The sequence below is a fragment of the Cryptotermes secundus genome, unplaced genomic scaffold (genome assembly GCF_002891405.2).
Source record: "Cryptotermes secundus unplaced genomic scaffold, Csec_1.0 scaffold117, whole genome shotgun sequence".
NCBI lineage: Eukaryota > Metazoa > Arthropoda > Insecta > Blattodea > Kalotermitidae > Cryptotermes > Cryptotermes secundus.
The window spans coordinates 1,505,627-1,530,473 of record NW_019737981.1 but is presented as its reverse complement, the minus strand read 5'-3'; the positions used below and the strand labels follow the sequence as shown (position 1 = coordinate 1,530,473).

Genomic DNA, 24,847 nt, shown 5'->3' with positions numbered 1-24,847 from the left:
TTTTTTTATGAGTCCGCCTCGAGACCATATAGGTAGTCCAGTCGTAATTCAGAAGTCAGTCGTAGAATGAGAACGAGAATTGAGGGAGTCCTCGACAGCCATCGACTCGTGACATTTTGTTTCTGTATCATAAAATTCAATGCATTTTCTCTGTATAGTACCCGGTTTCCTACAAATTTTACCTCTCAGAGTACATAAAACCGATTTAAGAAAACATGGTTTAATAAACATAATTACCAGTATATATTCCTTAATTTTTTGTAAAACTGTTTGCTGTAATGTAATTTATAATTTACATCAATTACATGTATAGGATCAATCACTTTTTCGCTTAACCAGCTCTTAGCGATATGCCTGTTGTAGCAATGGCTCCACGTCCGTCGATTCTAAAGCGTTCATGAACGAACGAACTCCGTGGCCTCTAGTCCGCAAGCGAACTATACCGACCTAGCGACCGCCCCTTGTCGGCGAAGTTAGTGCCAAGTTTAGCGGGTGTCGCGTGGTCAGCGCAACGAACCCCCCACGGCCGTTAATCTCGGTTTTCTAGACCGGAGCCGCTATATCCTTGAAATAGCTCCTCAGTTATCCTCGTGAGGCTGAGCGGATACCGTTCCAGACCCACTACTTCTCAGAACATCTGGTAGTGCTGGAAATCGAACCTGGGACCTCTGGATTTGTAGTCAGGAACTCTGACCGCTAGACCACAGAGGCGGTTTTGTTAAAGCGTTTATACTGCAGATAAAATGAACACTCTGTATGTTCTACTAAAGTTTATAATTCTGATTAAATTCATAGGCACCTTCATGTGTCCCGATAGGAGAAATTAATATCGTTACTATTTTAAGCACCAAAAATATTCAGAGCAGAAATAGGTAGTGCATTCGGGAGAGACATAAGTACTTTAGAATGGGTTAATAGTGTTACATTATAAATAAAAACACGGAATGCTAATCAGTTTGCGGATAAAGAACAGATCTCATTTAGAACAGTTAGTATACCCAAATCAGGTATCATGAAGTCTAGATATGTATTAAGAATTTCGCATCACGAGAAGAATCTCTGAAAGTCTGTAACGATTTGCGCAAGATAAATTTCAAAATCATTTGGTTCTATATATGGGACAAACTGTCACTATAAATTAGGTTGTAGAAGAGAATAATGGCTCTCGAATAGCATAACAGTTTTCGATATAATTTAGTTAGTTATATATTATTCGATATACGTATTTTGAATCTGAATGCCGAATAACGGAATCGCTTCCCTCATTGTGGTTGATTTATCATCTAGAAATCGCTGAGTGTCTGCTAAGTGACAAGCAGAACGCCGTGCTGTATGCTCACATCCGCCGAGACCATGAGCTCTACAGTTTACAAAGAATTCTATCAAATGAATCATGTAAAATAATATTTAAATTCACGTTACGTATTTACGAGTCTGCGCGAAATATATTATGTTTAAAATTTTAATTATTCTTCTTAAATTTTGTACACTTCCTACGCCTCTCTAGGGCGTCGTCCACAGCATAATATTTCGAAGAAAGCCTTCTGGGATGTAGCGCCGTGTAGAAATTGTAGTAACCGACGTTTCGGAGGAACGTCGGTTAACACAACTTCTACACGGCGCCACATCCCAGAAGACGGCTTTTTTCATAGTCACCGCCGTGAAAACCTCAATTCTTACACAGTATATATTTCGACCGTCCTTGTTTTAGTTACGGCGGCCTGTTGTTTCAATGTGCAAGCCCGTTGTTGCTGTTGTGTCTGCCCCTGTCTATACGTCGTTCACTCCATCGTCATATGGCGTTGTCCTCACTGTAGTAGATGTTATGCCTAACATCTCAATCATATTTCTACTCATTAACCTAAAATTGTTAACAATATTGTCCTCACTCCTATGTTCTGGGTTATGTAGTTCTTTGTTATCACGTTCTTCTTACCATTCCTCATCTTCGTTTGTTTGTTTACTTTCTGTATTAATGTGTTGTTTCCTCCAGTGCTTAACTGTGATTTGTCTCTGATTTTATGCTTGTCCATAATGTAATTACCTGTACCTACACTGTGCTGTGTCTGTAATTGGCCTTGTAGCTGTTGACTCGGCACAAAAATAATAGAGAATTTAATTTAATTGTTGTTATATTACTATTACTGTGCTGTTAAGTTATTGCATGTAAATAAACATGAATTGAATTGAAATGAACTGAATTACTATATAAACTGCCTCATTTGTGCTTTGTTTGTAAGATTTGTTGTTTCTTTCTACGTACTCGTGATAACTTTGTAAGTGGTCGCTGGGCTATTAAGTTTGCATACAAATAAATAAGAACTTCATTGAATTATTTTAACCATTTTAAATTAAATATTTCACTTTTCTCGTCTTTTAATGAAAACTGAGTTTTAATGAAATTATTATTACTGCTACTGTTGCTGCTGCTACTAATACTACCACTACTGCTATTGGTACTGCTGCTGCCACTACTACTACTACCACCACCACCACCACCACTACTACTACTACTACTACTACTACTACTACTACTACTACTATATGAATTGCCTTGATTTGCACTATTTTCTTTGTGTCTTGTTCACACTCGTGTTCACTTTCTAACTGGCCTTTGGGTTGTTAAGTTTACATGGAAGTAAATAACTGAACTGAATTACGTCAAATTAGATATTATAAGTGGAACATGCAGAATGAACTCGAGCATTGAAAAAGATACATACAATTTTCTAGGCTTTTGGTTTTACGTTGGAGGATAGGACCTTAACGTAATTAGCATGTGACAGCGTGGACTGGGTTCAATATTCTCAGTATAAAGTGTCATGGTTGGCGTTTGTGAACAAAAAGCAATAGAATCTGTCTATCGACTGAGCAGCTATCATATTTTAAAGGATGATCGTGTACCGTGGCGTGAGTCATACTTCATCTTTAGTGCAGTAACATTTTTGCTCTTGCATCATATTTTATACGCCCGTTAATTATTTCAGGATTTCATAAAACTCAGCTCGCACCTGCCGACAAAATGTCCTGTAAATCACCAACAGCCGGGGGCTCATAACTAAATATTTACATATTTTTTTACTCCGATTGCCTAGTGGACCGTCGCACTTCGCGCAGTCCTCACGGCGAATAGCCCCTTTCTGACGTGTAATGATTCAATGGTTCTGTACGTCACGGATCAGTGACTCAGAACTTATCAGTTATAACTATTGTTAGTTATATATAACTCAGGCCTCGCCACAGCTCAAGCGGTTAGTCGCTGGCTTCCCATCGAAGCTGCCCGGGTTCGATATTGGGTCTAGTCAAGTGGGATTTGTGGTGGACAAAGTGGCGCTGGGGCAGGTTTTCTCTGAGTACTTCGGTTTCCCCTGCCAATCTTCATTCCACCAATTGCTTCACAATCACCCTCACCTATCATCTGGGGCTGGTACAATAGGCCAGAAGTGACCGCAGTACAAGAGACTTAGTGCAACCCCACTAGCAATAAGAAAATAATATATATAACTACTACTTTATTGAGAAATTCATAGTAGCTCAGTTTATCAAGAAAGTTACCATCTTTTAAGTGCCACGAATGTACATTACCGTGTTCACAAGAATCCTAATAGACCTAACGTTTGATGTGGTATGAATTGTGCTTATTAATTACAAACTGCAACAATCTACAACATTAGTTTTATCATAATTTTGGTGGCTGCACCTGTGAACGTGAACGACTAATAATTATTATAACTGTTTAATTTATACGTGTAAATGTACACTTGTATGAAAACGAAGAATTTATACTAAATATGTACCATTATTAAACGTCCCATATTACTTCTGCAATTTATCGTCGCTTCTTGTTAATTCTGTAAATTGAGTAACGAGACAGGGACCTTTAAGTAATCACTAACGCTTTAATCGAAATTCTTTACCACACTGTTCGGCGTTACATTAACTGCTGTAAGATTGTTGTTTACCTCACTAACTCAATCACGTAAGGTAGTTCTTTCGAGCTGGAAGTTATTCGACTTGTCTAGAAATTCCCAATATTTTATTCAATCTGAAGATACATTATCATGCTAAAAAGTCATCTTATTAGAACGTATTCTGTTTAATGTAATCATTCCCATAATACATTATCTACCAAAGATACATTTTAATATTATTCTTGCATCTAGGTCTTCAAGATGTATTTTGTTTGAATATTCAGTCTAAAATATTGTATGCATATCTCACATAAACCGGCCCCATGGATGTAGTGTGACAGCCTGCTTGTTAAGTGGCGGGTCACGTGGCTGTGCTGATGCGAATCGCAGTTAATCACAGAGCCACCGTCCCAATATCGATTACCCCAGTAGAATTAAATAATACTATCTGAAAATAATCCTCACAAATTTTAACAGAGCAAGTGACGCGTTCTGACGAGACATCAATTTGCCAGGAACACACGAAACACATTTCAACCATATCAAAATATACAGTGCGACCCACAAATATCTCTTCCGCTTTAATAACTGATATCAATTTCTGTTGTTTTACGTGAACTTCCGAGTATTATGCTCCGGTATGAATCGGAGGCCAAACATATGGCTGCTAGCGACATCTAGGCGCAGACTTGAAGATAATACTAAAATGGATATTAGTGAAACAGGAATTGTAATTTTGCGTTAGATTAAGCCAGCTCAGGGTATATATGGGTCATACAATCTTGCGAACACGGCAATGAAGCAATGAATTCCACAAAGCAAAGAATATCTTGGCTAGGTGAAGAAGCCATTTTCTTAAAGATGACTGAGTTCCATAGTCACTTCGTCTATAATATATGGTTCCTTGATCAGTAATAAAGTCCAGTGAGGTGTGCTGGTCATTCTTAACGAAATGTCATAAAGTAAAAATTTGTTCTTAAACGTAGCTATGTTATTTTCTGCAGATTACTTCACTCCTGTTCAGAGCAACAGCCTTCAGGTCACTTATACACTTATATTTCTTTTTAAGGAGGAATACGCGCCCGCTGTCATCACCTCATGATGCTGTGTGTTAGTGTATCTGCTCCCTTCAATATATTTTAAATAAATATACTATTTTCACTCAATTTTAATGAAATCTTACCTCGTAATTTCTCTTCATTAGTAATATCAACATAAAAATTTTGTGAACTTCGAACGTTGGAGCGATGTTCGTGCCTTTTGATGGAGGCCTATCAAATTTTCTCTGACGAAATTTCATTGAAAAATTTGTAACCGTGTTAATATATTTTGTAGAATGTAATTGAGCAACATTATGGCTGTGTGAAATCTCTACCCAGCTTCCGGCGTGATGGTTATAAGTGATGAATGTTGTAATTGAGCATTTAAAATTTTGTACAGAGATCATAAACGTGGTCCGATTTAAAAATTCTACTTAATCTCCCTGGGATTAAAAGGCGGCCGGCGTGTAAGGCTGAAAAGCTCACCGCCATCTGTGAGCCCACTGTCTATAAAATGTGTGAGCTTTGACGTCTCACAATCCTGTAGGACTCCAAGGCCTGTTACAGGGGATAGATTTACCTTTTATATCTCTACTAAATCATGAACGTCAAAAGTCGCATGCTGTGCTAGGGTAAGTTATTCATAGTAGTGGATCGCTACGTTCTACAATTATTAAACTTGAGTTTTTTCCTGCCGATCACAGTGGCCGCGCGCTCAAATACTGGGATCTTGGGTTCGAATCCCACTTGAGACATGGATGTCTCTATGGGTATATTCTGTGTTTGTGCTCTCCTGTGTTCAGGTAGCGGTCTTGCGACAGGCTGATCCCCCGTCCAAGGAGTCTTATCGACTGCATAAAAAGATCAAAAAACTAAAATGGCGGTCCAGGTCCAACAAAGGGCTGTAGAGAGTGGTCAGCGCAACGAATCCCCACGGCCGCTAATTTCGGTTTTCTAGCCCGGAGCCGCTACTTTTCCATTAAAGTAGCTCCTCAATTATCCTCACTAGGCTGAGTGAACCCCGTTACAGACCCACTATTTATCAGAAAATATAGCAGCGCCGGGAATCGAACCAGGGACCTTCGGATCTGTAGCCAGGAACTCTGACCACTAGATCACACAGACGCTACATGATCATTTTATATACGTATATATGTATTTGAAAAGAATTAAGTCCTATTATTTTTTCTCATAACTTAGTGTTAACTGAGACTCTCTCGAATCACACTCCTGGATAATTTACTAGGTTGATAGTTCCTGCGCTGAAAAAAAAAAAAGGCAATGATTTTATTTTAAATTTGAAATGTGAAGATATTTGCGAATTACACTGTACACTGACAGATAACGTCCTCTGAAAGGTCAGTTTCACTTGGTTATGATTTTTAATTTGTTGACAAATGATGGAGTCAAGTGGTAATGCCTCTGTTACATAAATCGGTTACAATGGGATCGATACTGCGTGGTGACCAGGTGACAAGTGACAGTTTCCCGGTAGCATGTCTCAAAACCCGGACTACGAAGGAACCACTGATCCCATCAACTGACTGGTCAGAGGTTTATTCATAAAGCACTGAGGGTCCGGTTTTATTCGTTTGAAATTTCAGAACAAATAGTCGCACCGACTCTAGAGTTACGGTATCAAATCGAGCTCAGAATATTAACGTCTATCTCCGCATTCGTAACTAACATAACATTAGTCCTAGAACTCTTCTCACAGATTGATCCTAAATTAACTCGTTCATAAGCGGCCTCCGTAGTCTAGAGGTAACGTTCCCACCTCATGACTCGTAGTACGCGGGTTCAAATACCCGGCGGAGGTCGTCGAATTTTTAAGGGCGGAAAAATTCAGGGAACAAGTCCTGCGGGAGGGACTTTAAGCCGTGGTTCCCGTGTCGTAGCTTTACGGCACGTAAAAGAACCTATCTCCAAAGGAGGTCACTGAGCCAAATTAACGGACGTTTCCCGCCCAACAGCAGTCTCTAATACCTCTGGTAGATGGGGGAAGCGTTATAGATACCTCTCAGCTAGTAGAGCCGGTCTCGCTGGCTGGGCGGGACTGATGGTAAGCACCAGTACCGGTAGGATATAGAGACTGGTAGAAATCATAGAGGGAAGCACACTGGACCAATACAGGTCTAAGTGCATGGGGAAACCCACCCTCTCCAATAACTAACTCACTAACTCATTCATACCTGCCAGCAGAAACATTTGATACGGGTACAGTATACCAAATTGTCCTCGTAGTTATGTTACGTTCGCTAGACGGCTGTCAAAATGTGTTATCGATAGTGATAGTTAAAGAAATATTTGAAGAAGTATCTCGATTAAATATCGATATATTGATATATGCCCAAAACTGTGGCAGAAAATACCTCGCTGTTGGAATTTACAGTCTTTTCTAAATGTTGAAAAGAATTAGTACAGGCATATTACAATTAATTTAGTTTGTTAAGCCCATTAAAATATTTGTCTCGAAGGTCCGCTGCAGGTTATGGAAATTTAGTTTGCATATGACATAATAATTTTACAAATGGAAGAAATAAGTTACAACCAATATTTAGGAATTTATTACTTTCTCCTTTCCTTTTACACGCGACGCAATTGGTATCAACACTACGCTACACTAGCATTTCATCCTCTTGAAAAGAGTTGAGGATAGATGGAAAAACAGCAAATAATATTCAGTAAACAGAAATTTTAAAATATTTGGATGTGATGGAGACTGCATATCGCAACAACCAGGTGTTAAATTCTGGTTTGAATCCCGATGAGGTCACTGGATTTTTCAGTTTACCTAATCCTTCCCGCCGCACAATGTCCCTGGGGTCGACTCAGCCTTTAACAGAAATAAGCACCAGGCATCTTCCTGGGAGGGGGGGGTAAAGAGGGACCGGCGCGTTAGACTGACAAACTTACTGCTATCTGTGAGTCGACTGTCTAGAGAAAATGCGGGAGCCTCGACGTCTCACAACCTTATGGACCTCCAGGTCCTGTTTACAGGGGCAGTTTTACCTTACAGTCTCGTTATTTGCAACTGCCTGAATAAACTCTACGATATATTTATTATGTTCATTATTATTATTATTATTTCGGTGGCACAGATAGCGTAGTTGATTGAGGCAATATGCTAGAAGCCGGAAGGTCGCGGGTTCGATTACCGATGAACTCATTGAATTTTTCGATTGACTCAATCCTTCCAGCCGCGCTATGGCCTGGGGTCGACTCAGCCTCTAAGAGAAACGAGTACCAGGAATCTTCATGGGTGATAGAGGGCGGCCGTCGCATTGGGCTGATAACCTCACTGCCATCTGTGAGGCCTGTCTAGAAAACGTGAGAGCCTCGACGTCTCACAATCGTATGGGTCTCCACGTCCTGTTATAGGGATAATTGTAATTTTAACTCCTTTATTATTTCATTTTATGTCGTTTAGTGATATGAATGACAGAGTGGCAAGGAATTTTGGAGAGAGTGACTGCATCTGTAAGACATGAAGTAGCATTGCGCTGCCTATTCCTGCCTTTTGTAAGACAGATATGTCTGACATGTTGTTTCATATACCCTTACCCAAATGTTAATTGTGAATGTTCAACAGAGATAGACCATTTTTGTGCTGTGTAACGTATCGGCCCTGGCCGCGCCATAGCTCAAGCGGTTAGTCGCTGGCTTTCCACCGCGGGGACCCGGGTTCGATCCCGGGTATAGTCAAGTGGGATTTGTGGTGGACAATACTAAAATGGATCTCAGAGAAATAGGATGGGATAGCATGGATTGGATTGATCTGACTCAGGATAGGGACGGCTGGATGGCTCTTGTGAACACGATAATAAACTTCCGGGTTCCATAAAATGCTGGGAAGTCCTTGAGTAGCTGCAAAATTGACAGCTTCTCAAGAAGGGCTCAGCTCCATGAGTGAGTGAGTGAGCACACATTTTACCAAATTTTATCGAAATCTTTTGCTTTGGCGATTAAGAACACAGATTACATACGTTATCTATTTCACATATTTCTTGAAAAAGTCGAACCTATCCGCTGCATATATCACATAGTCCTGCAGTTTCGTATGGAATAGATGAAGCAATACATACCTCTCCGGTAGGTGTTCCGTGCAATCAGAATTAATAAACACAACAGTAAATCATTCCACAACTTCTTGATAACGTAACAGAAATATTAAGCAGAAAATCCCATCGCACTCTTGACTGCCGGAAGAGCCAGATAGCAGTTTCTTGTATGTGACACTGAAAAATGGCAGAGGCGTGTTCCACAAATTAGAAGAACGAGAAAGTAAATTAAATTAGCCAAAAATGAAATAAGTTGCACGGTAAAAAAAACTATCATTAAACATTAGAATCAAAGGTCTGAATCCAACACTTTAGTTATATCCAAGATCTGAATGTTCTAATACAGTACGTATCAGAGACTACGAGGTGGCCCAATTTCTTGGCCCCCAAGATCACCTGACATAACCCCACTGGACGTTTTCTTCTGGGGATATGTCAAAGACATTGTTCATAAGACGCAGGTGAGAGATATCGATCAATTAAAAACCAGAGTAAGAGACGCAATAACCACTGTGGATGTCGGCATGCTTGCCGAACCTGGCAAGAAATCGAATATCGTCTTAATAATTTAAGTGCAACAAATGGAGCATATGTACAACTTTATTAACAATACACACAAAACTTCTGGAGTTTCTCAATCCAACAATGTAACCAGTTTATTTCTGTCTTCGTTATTTTCTGAATTATTAAAGATCAAAATGTGTCAGACCTTATGTAGACACCCTGTATTATTTTAATATCAAATATTGTTACTGAGAGGGGTCCCATGCCTGGCTTGAACTGAGTTCTTTTCTTCTCCATCAGTATTTCCAGATGGGCTCTGTGACGAGAAAAATCTCATACTCAGTCCGAACTGGGGTCCTCTTCCAGTGAGTAAATAGGACAGCACTTAATTCGTTCACTCACTCTAGTGCCAAACTCTAGGATGTGTGTAAATTTTCAACCACGCCCTATGTGCACCATTATTATAACTCCATTAACAAGTTCTACAAGTCTGTGTCACTTAGACATTCGTACAGGTGCTTCGGTCCTGTAAGAATTCATATCAGTTTTGTATGCCCAATTTTGGATGCTCCTCATGGAATTGTATACTTCTGTCCAAGTAATCAATACAAAAATCACTTTCGTTAATACAAGTTGGCTAGCCAGATGAGGAAACGCCCACTAACCTTGAAATGCTAATGATGGTGCGTTCCAACCGTTAAATTTTGATGCAAAGTGTATGAACAGAGAGAACCTTATTTGCCTCTAAACTTAATGACTGAATATTTTATTCAATTTCACTCGCACAATATATGTATAATTCTAAGGTCTCTACATTATTTCATGTTTCGGCTACTATTCCTGCCCATGATACAGAAACTGTATAATTATCTTAGAATTATACATATGTGTATATTGTGGGAGTGAAACTGAATAAAAAAAATATATACCCCGTGTGGAGGCGGGGTCGACTACTTCCACCGTGACCCTACGAGTCGTAGGAGGCGACGAAAGGGGAAGTCTCAAATCTGAGACAGTAAAATATGGTCTCGAGTCCCAAGGGACTCACACCCGAGAAAGACTGCACTGGCAAGGGCCAGCAGCACATACAAAAGGCAGACCCGTCATCTCGTCAGAGAGGGTGCCCCACAGAAACAAGACCGTAACTGTTAAAGGTACTAAATATTTGGTCATGAGCCCAGATGGGGCTTGACACCGAGACTTACTGACTGACTGACCGTCAGTCGCAATGTGACTGACTGACTGAATAAAATATTCTATACACAACACGACGCTAAAATATAATTATTGACTGAATAATTATCTCCCTACTTCAGGGTTTTTCTTAGAAAGGTTTAAACCGCTCAGAGGATAATGAAATTCTCGCTTCTTACGGAATCCGAAGGCTCATTTAATGCCCACAAAGCCCTCCATTGGATCCCAGGTTGAGCAAATTTTCATTCACTCCACTCACAAACACCCTCTTCCCGATGATAAGTTTTTGCACATATATTCCCATTTACGCCCAGGTCTTCTCAGTTATCTCTTATTCTAAATTATTCCAACCGAAACCCTGTTATGTCTCAGGCCTACAAAATTTTTATTCCTCCCCCCACTGTTTTACGCATGACTTTCTACGTGCAATTTTCTATTTAATTACTTTCTATCAGTCGCAGATTACTCACTCATTTCCTCATTATGTAATTCCGTAGACCTTTATGACAAAACGCAACGTATTTTACTATATTTATATGTCAAAAGGCTGAAACCCCAACCCTCAATGCACAATCTGAAGAACCGTCCCTTATCATCTGAAGGTTGTCTCCTCCACCATCAACCTTAGGACGTACCATGCCGTGGTGTCAAGAAACAAAGTCCTACAGGCATACGCATGTTATGACGTAAATTCCAAAATTATAAAAGCGTCTTAGTAAGGCCATCTCATAAGCCTGGTTCACTCTTCCAGCCAATCTCCTCCTATGTCTTCCCTCATGAGGAAAGCTTAGTAACCAACGCTTGTGAATATAATTGGTTAGCCACCTCAGTAACTGGTTACATAACATCTCTAATCTAATTAGCTTTGTCAAGGCTACGCAATATAGTATCTCTACCGTTGACCACTTTCTTAAAAAATCTGTAAGTACGTCAGAAACAGATTAATACCAAAAACAAATAAAAGGTAAAGTTGTTCCTGTGCTTAACTAATTAAACACTACGCCATGAAGACGTGTGCGGGAGATCCACATTTTGTTGACCTCGGCACTAGTTGGAGATGAGTGGTCAGCTACACGCCCCGGCCGCTTTACCCCCTGGAAAGTGTCCCCCGGTACCCATTGCATAAAAGCCGGACTGGACAATTGGAGAAGTGAAAAGTCTTCATCCTAGCGAGACTCGAACCCCGACCCCTCGGTCATCTAGCCAATAGCCAGTCGTTAAACCGACTACGCTGTATGAAAAATTACAAATAACGCAAGATAGGCCCGTGTGTAGAAAACTGTGATCATTCACAAAGCTCTCTTCTGGGATGTGACTCCGTGTAGCCCGGTAGAAATTTACAGACATTCCGGAAGAACATGCAGCCTCTGTCCTCAGAATTGTAGAATAAACAGAGCGAAGGAAGAGCGGGTATGGATAAGGAGAACGGAAAACAGAAGCGACGACCGGAGAGGAGGAGTAATGAGAACTGTACAAATGAGTGGACCTGAAAAGGGCAATTTTCTAACCTAGAGGTTGGGGTAAGGAGAAGAGCCGGGATTGCTCAGTCGGTATAGCGTAGGATTGGGGACTGGACACCCAAGCTCCATTCTCAGCAGAGGCAAGATATTTCTCTTCTTCACTGTGTCCAAAGCGGCTCTAGGGCCCAGCCAGTCTCCCATCCAATCGGTATCGAGAGCTCTTTGCCCAGAAGTAAAACGTCGAGGGCGTGAAGCTGACAACTCACCTCCATCTAATGCAGAGGTCAAGAATGTGAAGCTATACATTCGTTCCCCGATACGCCTTCATAAATTGGTGTTTAATTAAGTACACGGGAGACTTTATATTTTATGGGCAAGAAGAACCGGGAAAATAGATTCTAAGTGAGAAACCTTCGTGAGGCAGTAAACTCCAGGTAACTTCTACCAGGATACATGGCGTAGCATTTTAGAAGGCAACCGCTGTGAGAACCTGAAAGCAAACTTTCTCCATTCGTCGTAGTCCAGCAATACAATTACAGTACGTGATAGACATTGCCCAGAGAAACAAGTTTCTGCCTTTAAACAAAATATCCCGTGAATTTTTTTTTCTGAAAGTAAATTCTGAGCGACATAAACATTTCTAGGAATGCTGCCTGAAGAATGTCGCCAGTTTCCCTGAAAATCTGCAATGAGAGTCCCAGAATTGTTTTGGGAACTCGTCTCCCTTAACAACGTAACATCGTCAACCGATCTACTAGTTTATATTCTCAAGCATCTCCAGTCTATTACACTTATTATGAAAAAAACTGTCCCTGTAACAGGCCGTGACGGCGCGTAGGGTTGTGAGATGTCGAGGCTCCCATTTCTAAACAGTCGGCCCACAGATGATGGTAAAGTTTTCAGCCTTATGCGCCTGCCAGCCTTTTACTCCCAGGAAAATTTCTAGTACTCATTTCTCTTAGAGGCTGAGTCGACTCCCGGGGTCACAGTGAGGCTGGAAGGATTAGATCAATAAAAAAATTCAATGACCACATCAGGATTCAGTCCCGCGACCTTCCGGCTTTTAGCATAGTGTCCCAACAAACTACCCTACCGCGTGCCCCTTTTATAAGGAAACAGGAGCTTATTTCTACCATATCCCTGTGTCTGCCCCGTCGTGAAATAATCTTTAAATCTACCCCAGGATTTTCATGATACTTGATATGAAACATTATAATAAATACATACAATATTATTATCTTTTTAACGTCGGTCATTGATAATGATAATAGGAATAATTTTAATATTAATAATTGTAATTCTATCAAGGGTTTGTATTTCGAGTTTAACATGTGAAATGTGAGCGACACAGCAGCCCTTATTATAAGAGTCATGTAAGGTGCACGGAAATATAACTTCAGAAAATATGCATGTTGCTTTAACATATTTTTTTCTGCGGAATGTAAATCAGCGTTGCGTTCGAGAGAGAATCTGTATTTAATTTTCCATTATTCGATTGACTTATTTCTTGATATTTGCACTCTACTTGGCGACGATCTGAGTATTTCAGACTTACATTTTAATGGCAGAGTACTCCGTGGCTTTAGTCTGCAAGCGAACTATTCCGACCGGGCGACCGACGCTTGTCGGCGAAGTTAGTTCCAACTTAACGGATAGAGGGTGTCATGTGATCAGCGCAACGAATCCCCACAGCCGTTAATTTCGGTTTTCTAGACCGGAATGGCAGAATGTTAAGCTAAAAATAATTTGTAGATGACGCGGAAGGAAGCGGTCGTGGGCTACTTTGAGATCTTGGTATTTGACTGGAGGGATCGACGGAAACCCCGGTCGGGATAAAAGCCTGTGTCCCTAACGAAATTCGAACTCCTTACCTCCAGAATACTCGTATAATACAAAATCTTTATCGCTCTATCCAACTTGTCTGTCGTTTGTCGGAGAAATTCCCTCTGAATTACTGTTATATGCCAACATCTCTAAACAAGGTGACAGCTGGACATTTTCGGAAAATACGTATTTGGTAAGGTAAAAAGGTAAAAGGTAAAGTTGCCTCTGTACTTAACTAAGTAAGCACTATTTCATAAAGACGTGTAGGAGAATAGATGTATAGACCCACGCTTTCTTGACCTCGGCATTAGTTGGCGGTAATTGGTCAGTTTCACACCCCGGCCACTTTACCCCCGGTAAAGAGTCCACGGTACCAATTAGACAGGAGTTTGGGTGGGCCACATATCCGTTCTGGACGACATGGAGAAGTGAAAATACTTGACCCCATCGGGACTCGAACTCTGACCCCTCGATCGTCCATCCAGTAGCTAGTCGCTATACCGACTACGCTATCTCGACATATACATATATTTGGTAAATTTAGCTTTATTAAAATACGTATCAGAACGATGCATATGGATGCTTGAGTATAAAATTAAATTCCATGCCAACCTTAAAATGGAGAAGGAAAGTGAGTGCCGTAATACACGTATATTCCCGGAACTTCTGGTTAAAGATGGCAGTTCAAGTTTCATACAACTGAAACTTAAACAACAAATGTAATAATAATAATCACCATAATTAACATTAGCTGCAAGGTGAGCGTCAGGTCACCTACGCCCAAGAACTAATCCTCCCATCTCCTTTCGGACCGCCCTACGTCTCTATACGCTGCAGGGTCCGCCGTGTAATTCTCTGAATTAGCCATACAGCTGTACACTTTATAATACGGACAGAAGTGGATGAAGCACTGAAAGGTTATAAAGACAAAAATAACAGAGAAACAAAATCGGAAAGAGGGAAGTAATTGTAGATGAAATCCAATGTTTTCAGCTTTTAATCTTTAACACAGACAATAACAAATCATAAAAGATCACGGTCTTTGTTATGTGATCAAATAAATGGGCCTGACTAATTTGAAAAGTGAACTGGCACTGTACGAGCGGACTGACTGGCACAGCTTCCGGCATGCACTCGTGAGCTACACAGGTCAGTCCTCTGGCCAATCTCTTCAGGTTTTCTCAGACCCTCGGCTGAATTCCAATCACATCTGTGTAGAGACAATATAATTCTATTATCTGATGAAGTACTATAAAATAACTATTTCATTGTTCATCAGAAATAATTCAGATGGATACCTGAAATTAAGATGAGACACTTCGTCTTGCCCTTTCCTGAATGAAACGTCACACGGATTTTCTTCAGAAGCCACAGGATCTTCATGAGGAGTGAAAAATTAATAACTCGTTCATGTCATGTCAGCCTTGCATTTCTTTCAGCCTCTGAACCATTTCTAGCACACTGATGAATTGTTTATGAACGATTCTAAGAAACCTTATCCATGTCGCTAAAGAACTGAAGACCAACGGCGAGGTCTTTGGAGTATGACACTGAATATTCGGATTCTGCAAAAACGTGACATTTCGTGAACAGTTAAACGATTTTTATCCCCTCTAGAAGGCGTCTGTTCGCCGAAGAGGTCGGTGCAGCGGTGACGCTCATTTCGAATATAGATCGAGTCTCCAATGATCTTGACTGAGTGTTTCCTGGGTTTCCTCATTCCGTCGAGGTAAATTCTGGGGTAAGACAGCGGTTGATATCTTCCAAATCCTTTCTAATTCATAATGTTGTATTTTAGCGTCCTGTTGCACTGATTTTCGTCCATGATATGTATACAGTGTCCGTCTTGCAGTGCATCCACAGTTACCTGTCACTTCAAAACATGTTTCGGCACCATAGTGCCATCATCAGGTGCTCCATATACACTACTCTATTGCATTGCATGCCATTATGTCAATGAAAAATTATTTAAAAAGTATTTTAAAATATTCATCAGTTATAATAAATTTTTTGTATACTAAAATCTTGTTAAGATATTCATCTTATCTGTTCCAATTCAAAACCCGCGCATGGTTCCTCCACTATGGGAGTTGTTCCTCTTATATGCCGTGTGTATCGTGTCTCGTGATGCGTCATGCATGTTCCCTTTTTTGGCTGCGGGTGTTGTAATGTTCTAATTCTTCAGTCTAGATACTGACACCGTAGTAAAATGAACCATAAAAGAGGATGTTCCTGCATGGAAGTGGTCAAGAGCAAGAGAAGGCAAAGGTTTACACTGATAGTAACAAGGTCCGTCTTAGGGCACTGCATCCATATGATTCAGCTTGGTGTTTTTCTCCATTCTCTTCATCGAGCATCCAAGTTCCAGCTTTCCAACATCTTTCCTATGAAAACTGTAAGTTCATTTCTCTTGTTGGTCGTCTGGGTTAAGAAACGATGTTACAGTCTCGGTAAATGGAGGCAGGAACACGCCCTACTGATTATCTTTAAATATTTAGCAAACGTCTACATTGGTGAATAAGTCTCCAATTGGATTGAAGTGCCGACAAGGGACTGTTGAAATGATGGCAAAGGCTGTTCTATGGACTGATCCCCCATTCAAGGACTTTACAGTTTTCATTATTAAGGATTTGGAACCCCTCTATGGAGGCCAAGAATCGAATGGGTCTGTAGCACCAACATGAATTTGCTGCAGTGACGGCAAAGGGCTTGCGACTGTCTGATCCTCGACCGACGTAGACTTACTTGCAGCCAATGTTAATAAGGATTTTAAAAATATCTACAATGTAGGAGGCCAGGGCTCGAATAGAGTTGCAGCAACTTGAAAAGAATCGAGTTCTAATTGTAGCACTCTACGTATGGATTAAATAACAATGAACAAAGGAAGGAACATAAGTTGCGTGGAGTAGAATGCAAAGCCGCCCTAACATCCGGTCTAACAAATTTTTGTGCCGTGATATACAAACGCAGATGTTTAATTCTCTGCGCAACAAAGCGAGCTGAGTGATTGATGAGTTGTGTTAAACAGACAGGAGCACAATCACAGTCTGTGTTCATAACGTGCTGCCACCTGCTAGGCAACTGCTCAACTGCACACCATATTGTTGCAACGGACGTGTATCTGAAGGAACAGAATAGTCCCTTTCGCAGGTATCGACTTATATTTGTGTCGAGAAGCCTGAAATCAACATATTCTTACATATAAAAGTTAATATAATTTTTCTCGAAATTATTTATTTCACAAACATTCACACAAGTTAACATTCACAGATGTTCTAGATACCTGAGATCACAGAACTATCAAGAATATAGCGGTTAAAGCATAGGAGTTAACAGCAACATGAAGAAAATTGTATTAACGGAAGCTTCATGATCTGTACCCTTCATCTAATATATTTTGGATAATCAAATCTGGCTCGATTAAATGGGTAGAATATGTAAATATCATTGGGAAAATTTGTCTTCAGAATTTAAATCTGAAGATCTGAAGGAAAAAGAAAATTTTCGAAACTTAGAAACATATAAGAAGATAATATTAAAATTGATCTCATAGAAATATGATGTGAGGATGTGGACTGAACTCTTCTGGCTCATGATATTACACAGCTGTAACCATGACCCTTAAAAGGAGGGTAATTTCTTAACCAGCAAAGTAACTACTCGTATTAAAATTTCTGATTATAGCTGATTAAGCTGATTAAGTCATGTCGTGTAATATTTCTTCTGTTAATGGTTATTAGTAGAAGGAAAGAGACCACTAGGAAGACCAAGGCGTAGGTGAGTGGACAATATTAAACTGGATCTTAGAGATATAGGATGGGATGTTATGGAAGATTGATCTGGCTCAGGATATGGACCAGTGGTGGGCTCTTGAGAACACGGTAATGAACCTTCGGGTACCATAAAATGCTGGAAAATTCTTGAGTAGCTGAAGAATTGGCGGCTCCTCCAGAAGGGCTCAGTAAGTAAGTAAGTTAGTAAGGTAACGGTTATTAGTCTGGAAAGTTAGAAAATGTATTCCTCTTTCGATAGAAATATCTGTGTGCAATTTATTTATTTGCATGTAAAATAAATGAACACGAGTGCAGTAAAGGATGCAGAATCACAAAGAAGGCATTTGGAAAAATATGCCCACTCCAAATTGGAGCACACTTCACCCCGCTTGTCTGTTAGCAGTGCAAATAATTCTATTGCATGTAGCTGGAACTTCGACCGGGCTCCTGACATGGGGCACCAGCCAACCGCATGGCACCTACGTACAAAACAAAACAAATACAGGTGCTACCAAATTTTAATTCCCCAGCCCGGCCAAACCAAGCTCGCAATGGCACCGTTAGCAGCTGATTAACAGATGATTAACTTTTCCCACGCTACGAACGAAGCACCTTCGCTTAAGAGCAGAGGATTTGTTTGGTGTTTGACAATATCAGCGAAATGCGCGTCTCCTGCCATCTCTTAAGAACACATGCAGTTCCGAGCAGAACTCGTGAGTTTAATGTCTTGTCACAGATTTCTAGTCCTACATATCTACTTACTCATGGAGCTGAGCCCTTCTGGAGGAGCCGCCAATTCTGCGGCTACTCAAGAATTTCCCAGCATTTTATGGAACCCGAAGGTTCATTACCGTGTTCAAAGGAGCCCTCCACTGGTCCCTATCCTAAGCCAGATCTATCCAATCCATACCATCCCATTCTATCTCTCTAAGATCCATTCTAATATTGTCCACCCACCTACGCGTTGGTCTTTCCTCTTGTCTCTTTCCTTCTCGCTTTCCCACTAATATCCTATACGCATTCCTCGTCTCCCCCATTCGTGCTACATGACCTGCCCACGTCATCCTCCTTGACTTGATCATTCTAATTATCCTACATATCTACTGCTCTACTATATTTTAGTTTCAACCTCACTTTATTTATGTGAAGAGCTTATTATTTAAGTACAGATTCTATATATATGTAAGTTAAATTTATTCGATATAACGTCAACATTTCTATCGTACCCACGTTTTCAGTTTTCAGTTTATAAACAATATTCATATAAAATACATGGGAATAGAGTGATACCTCACTAATTCGGACTGATTGGGTGCGAGCCCTTATCCAGATTAGTGAAAATTACAAAAGGGCTACTGAAAATTTGTTCCGGGAAGTTCTAAAACGGATTTCACGTGTCTTTTTAGGAAATAAAACTCTATTTTGAAAATCATATTGCGTACCGTAAAACAAATTTTCTTGTCATAAAATTTAAAGTGTCGGTTGTAACACCAGTCTTGGAAGCATTTTCAGTAGCCTAAATACTTATTATTATTTCCTTGATGTTTAAATTGAGTCCTACATTAATCTACTGGCATCTACGCTAGCGCTGCACGAGGCGGTGCGATCAACACGGTCTCAATGAGAAACAAAAAAGACAGTTGCTCGAATTATGGCCAATTACGAATTAGTATGGTCGGAATTACTGAGGTTTTACTGTATTTACAGTGTATCTCCATACAAAGTTTCACATGCCTAACTTCAGTGGTTCATTAGTTATTGCAGTACAAAAGAAAGCCAAACGAAATTTTCGCACCACTGCCATGTTGTGTTTTGCTTCCTACAAGAATTTCATAAACAGAATTGCATATATATATATTATGTTACTCCCTTCGCCTTACAAGTTCGCGCGTTCGTCATGTTGTTATTACTGAATGTAGGAATTTAAAAATATATGGTGTTAGAGTTGCCTTAAATATCATAATAACCTTACCATATTTCAATAAAATCAGTCAACTGGTTCCGAAGTTAAAATAAGTCGACTTAGAGATATGTACATATAGATTATATTGTAGTATTATTTGTGAGCCTACATTTGTTACTTTAAAGGAAAGAAATCAGGCTAATATTCCGAGTGTTAGTGGCTTTCACCTCCCTTCTCTCACCTTCTTAGTCAAGTATTGGGCGCTACGAGCTCATTGCCATGTTCGGAGGCTATTGAAACTGATCTCAAAATCTATCTCTGGGTTTTCCCATGTCTCACTGTACTTCGAGACTGTGTACGTATTCTACGTAATTACACGTATGATAGTTACTGTTACTTTTAACGATATAAATTATATGAACCACAAAAATATACTAACGATTCAGTTACTTCGTAAGAACTGATGGTTGAATTTAACTTCAGAGTCTCATTGATTGATTATTGAAAGGTAGAAATCGCACTTTTCATTTGGTAGTAATTGCTTTTATTGACGGCAGTAATATATGTACAAGATACGACACTATCAACTTGAATGTGACCATATTCAACTGAGGACTAAAAGAGACGGAATGCCCAGTAAAGCAATATTGAAAATTTAACCGCATCTCTACTGTGATGTCAGTAATAAAATGAATGTGGGGAAAAAAATTTGTACCCCCCCCCCGCCCAAATATTCCCGTAAGCATTAACAATTTTTATCTAGTGCATAGATACTGCGTCAACACAATGAATAACACTTTCACTTCGGAAGTTAAGAATCACGCAGCTGGATTAATTTGGCTCATGATATGATCCAATAGCGAGCTGTTGTGAACAAGGTAATGAACTTTCGTTTTCTATAAGAGACAAAGAACTTTCTAACTATCTTAGCGACCATCAGCATCTGAACCAAGACGTCATTTCATTCAGTTGGGTAGTTGTGTTCAAGCATGAGATCCGAGAGATTGCGCGCTGGTACCACAGCCCGACAGCCACCTGAGTGTGGTCTTCCTCAGTTCCTCCAGGCATACGCTGGGATACCTTAAGACGATACAGACCGCTTTCATCCTTTATTCATAATCTTTCGGCACTATAATATATACAGTATAATATATATATATAATTAACACCGGAACCTAATCCGTTGATAAAGCGACTTTATGTAATTACGACAGAGACAAATGCTTCGTTATGCAGTAATTATCCTGCCGAACAGATTAGTGTAGCGGCATCGTTCCAAAACTTTATTCTGGAGATACTCATTTCGAATCTTGCTTCAGTTACCCACTATCCTTCGATTCTTCGTCGTTTCCATCAGCTTTACGGGCGAAAGTCAAGACAGCACCTTGAAAGAAAACCATGAATACCTCCATCAAATTGTTTCCACTCACTCATCATTCACAATCTTCCTAATTCTGTAGGCGGTATATAAGCTATGCAGCTGATAGAACCGAGGAAGCTGACCAAACACTAAAGTTTCTGACTTCCAATCGGGAGAATTCGGATCGACTCGCAGCACCAAAACCGACTATTTTGAACTTCTATATGGATTTTTTCACCAACTCCAGCAAAATACCACGATATTAATTTAAATTAGGCCACGACAATTTTCCTTCCACATTCTAATTCAATATCCCCTGTCGTTGAGTCATTCGACGCTGTATGATCTAAGTTACAGGTAGCGTCGTTACGAAAACTATAAACAACTTGGATAAAATACTTATCCGTAACCTAACAAGCGAAACTTCTTTCTAATCCTATAATACGTGTCTCAACGACGAGGTTGGTTACACTGTAACACTCCAGACGCGTATTCCGGAAGTACGCCACGAGTCTTGCTCAAGTTAGCGGATACTCGTACCGACGCCTATAATGTTTTCCCCACTTCCTCTAGCAACAATACCTTCCTCTCACCGCCAATGGTCATCATATCACATTTGTAATCACACAACCATCAACAGTAAAGTATCTTGGACTCCACCTGGATTCCAGGCTTACTTGGAAGCAGCATATAGCTAAAGCAAAAAACCAGGTAGACCTAAAAGTAAAAGACATACATTGGATCATAGGAAGTAAATCTAGCACATCGCTAGATAGTAAAGTACTTCTTTACAAGAAAATCAAAAAGCCTATTTGGACCTATGGAATCGAATTATAGGGATGCGCCAGTAAATCGAACATAGCCACAATGCAACGAAGGCAGTCCAAAATACTGCGGATGGTCACAAATGCACCTTGATATGTGACTAATCAGACCCTACATGACGATCTCAACGTACCATTCATCAAAGAAGTCATCCAAGAAAAAAGCATAAAACATCATGATAAACTAGGACACCATAGCAATACATTACTGTAGCCCCTACTGGAACAACAACGAAGAAGGTTAAAGAAATTATGGCCAGCAGATCTACTTGATGGTTGAAGAGGATCTCTCATTGGAGGAGCCCTCATCACGATACAATAAGCACACGAGGACGGTGTTTAAATTAGCTTAAAAATGTATTTAATTCTGATTGCTAATAAATATATTTAAAAAATATCACATTTGACGCTGTATACCTTTATAATTAGGAACTCGTTTTCACATAATCTTATTATCAGCGAAAGACTTTTTAACCATGCGTCTATACAAAGTGGCTGACCTGTCTGTACACACTGACCGTTTGCTGCTGCTGCTTTGGCGACTCTCTGTCGGCTTGAGGTGCATCCGGTGGGAAGAACAACACGTGTTTCTCTGCGTTGTTGTTGTGGTGGTGATGAGGCGTCTTGGTGTTGCTACCGTTCGCCGTCGCACCCAGCGGATACGTCGGATAGTCGTGGTAGCCAGAATCCGGCATCTTAAAAGATCGGAGTAATACAAGCTAGCACTCCTTCCAGCATTCTGACTTACATTGTTGGCATTTCAACAGTCAGTTCAGCAATGATTAGTCCTGCAGTTAACAGTTAATAACATAAGATACTGTTGAAATTTGAACAGCGTAGATATAACAATCAGTTCTATCATTTTCAATGACACATACGAGTAACTGTCTAAGATGCAAACAGCCAGTTCTTGTAATTTATAGTTAAGGCTCAACAAATAAATTCACCGTTTCAACAGCTTTGGTGTACCAAAGTTCTGATCTTGTTAACAACACACAGACATCGCACCTAGTTCCTGCATGTAACAGAAGTTTAGAGGTAATGCAGGCGTTTTAAGAATTTTATAATACTAAGATCCAGTGCTGAGGATTCGAGTATTTTTAACTAACACAAGGATATTTTATACATATTAAACATCAAACAGAATTCAGTTCCGTGTTACGAATATTATATTTTCACTACATAACAGCTAATGCTAGAAGCATCTGTTCCAAATGCAATGGCTTCGTCGATACATGTAACAAATATCCAACGTTACAGCTTTGGCTGTCAGTTTGAGATTGCTAGCTGAATTTAGCTTCCTAGAACATTCTTCTAGATGTCTTTAAGCATTCCTTTTCCTTTATGAAACATGCAGTTATAAGGTCATGGGTTTTTTGCGTATACAATTATATTTATTTTATATATCTATATCGAAGGCGACCGACGAAAAGCTAAACTACAAACATTCTCCTTTGTGTTGTAACATTCATGTATACGAGCTATGTATATTCCAATAATTATTTTATAAATAGTTATTGCTTGCCTTACACATCAGTGGTTATTTAATTTTTGTAATTTTCGTCTATAAATATTTTCTTTAACTTAAGTTTTATTTTGTTTCTTCTGTGTACGATTACAAGTTTCGGTGTTTAGCAGTTCTGTCCTACAAACACGTGATGCGGAACTCTATTTCGTTTGTCCATTAAAATGACAATCGTATACTTTCAATGTAAATAATTTATCGATATGTAACATTCATGAAGTTTTGAAAGCGTTTGCTAGCGAATTTACAAGTTTCTAAAAACTTCGAATCACTTCACATTTTACAACACTCACGTCACCATAGCAAATCCGAACTCCAATTATTTAAGCGTTATATTGTTATCTGTGTTACGCACCTATGCATCGGTCTCTCTGTGCCGTGCATGTTGCATTGTCTCCTGGTCGGTCGGGCGGTCAGGCGGGCTGCCTGCAGTTTCAGGCGTGCGGTTATACAGCTGGTACGCGCAGTACTGAACCAATGAGGTGTACGGTTCACCGTGTAAAGATCAGAGGGGGGGGCGCCTTGTAACACTCACTGCGCATGCTGTAAGCCGTCATGGAGCGAATGATATAAATAATTGTGAAACCAACCTGCAAAGTTAAATGCCCGCCCACCACCTGCCTTACGTTTGGCACAAACCGTGTTCCCCTGGTAGGCGATTCAGTGGTTAAGTTTCTTCATACATCGTCGATTTCACGACGCTGTATCTACTACAGATATTTATAACTTCGCTCGCGATATACATAGAGTAGATACAGACCTAAGCATATAAATGGAATCGTGTACAACAACTGGAAATACTTGTATTAGCTCAGAATTAGCCGACGGCTGTCACAAATGAATCACGAAACTCGGACCACGACTTTTCGCTGGCCTACTTCCACCAGATGACTTAAACCTATCACAGAGCGTGTAGTGTGTCATTTCTTTCGTGTCCTAACTGGCCTTTATTCTGATGTATGAAACAGAGACAGCGCGCGAACTTCGCTTTAGGGAAATTCCCCCAATGGTGACCAATATGACGCCAAAATTTTACCACTACCTACCGTTACTTTCACTAAACACCTCAATGAGAATTAGTGTAAAGATACTTTATTTTATATTTCGATGATACAGTATAATGCGATTCCGAACTTGTTTCCTCTAGTCACAGATTTACGCTAAATCCTATTCAGAATATCGGTCAGATTCCATAGTCGTGGGATCAATTTATCCTTACGAACATCTTGGCCACTGGCCCTTGTTATCGTTATGATCACTCAACGAGGAACATGTCCACGACAAAGGTACTAGTGCCCTGATGCTTTTAGAAATGTTGGTGTCGTAAGATCATCAAGTTACTATTTAGTGGTTCAGTCAGTCTTATCAAGTTCATACTTTTCACTGCATGGTTTAAAAGCATAAATTTAAATTATTAATGAAAAAGGACGTAAAAGAAATGGTGTCGCATGTTTAATGTAATATCTGA

The 24,847-nt window shown here is 40.0% G+C and overlaps 1 protein-coding gene across 3 annotated transcripts in view; it reads right to left on the bottom strand.

Moving 5' to 3' along the window:
- LOC111870569 (delta-sarcoglycan) overlaps positions 1 to 24,847 on the bottom strand; it is a 451,374-nt gene that overhangs the window by 347,455 nt on the left and 79,072 nt on the right. The window contains exons 1-2 of one of the 3 annotated variants that reach the window (XM_023862957.2): positions 23,735 to 23,827; positions 22,373 to 22,549 (exon numbers count right to left, since the gene is read on the bottom strand). The exons of 1 other annotated variant lie outside the window; for it this stretch is intronic. In XM_023862957.2, the coding sequence (XP_023718725.1) occupies positions 22,373 to 22,549 (177 nt within the window). In that variant the 5' untranslated portion in view covers positions 23,735 to 23,827. Of the gene's footprint in view, positions 1 to 22,372; positions 22,550 to 23,734; positions 23,828 to 24,847 lie in introns of those variants that run through there. One more of the 3 variants, XM_023862958.2, reaches the window with a different exon arrangement.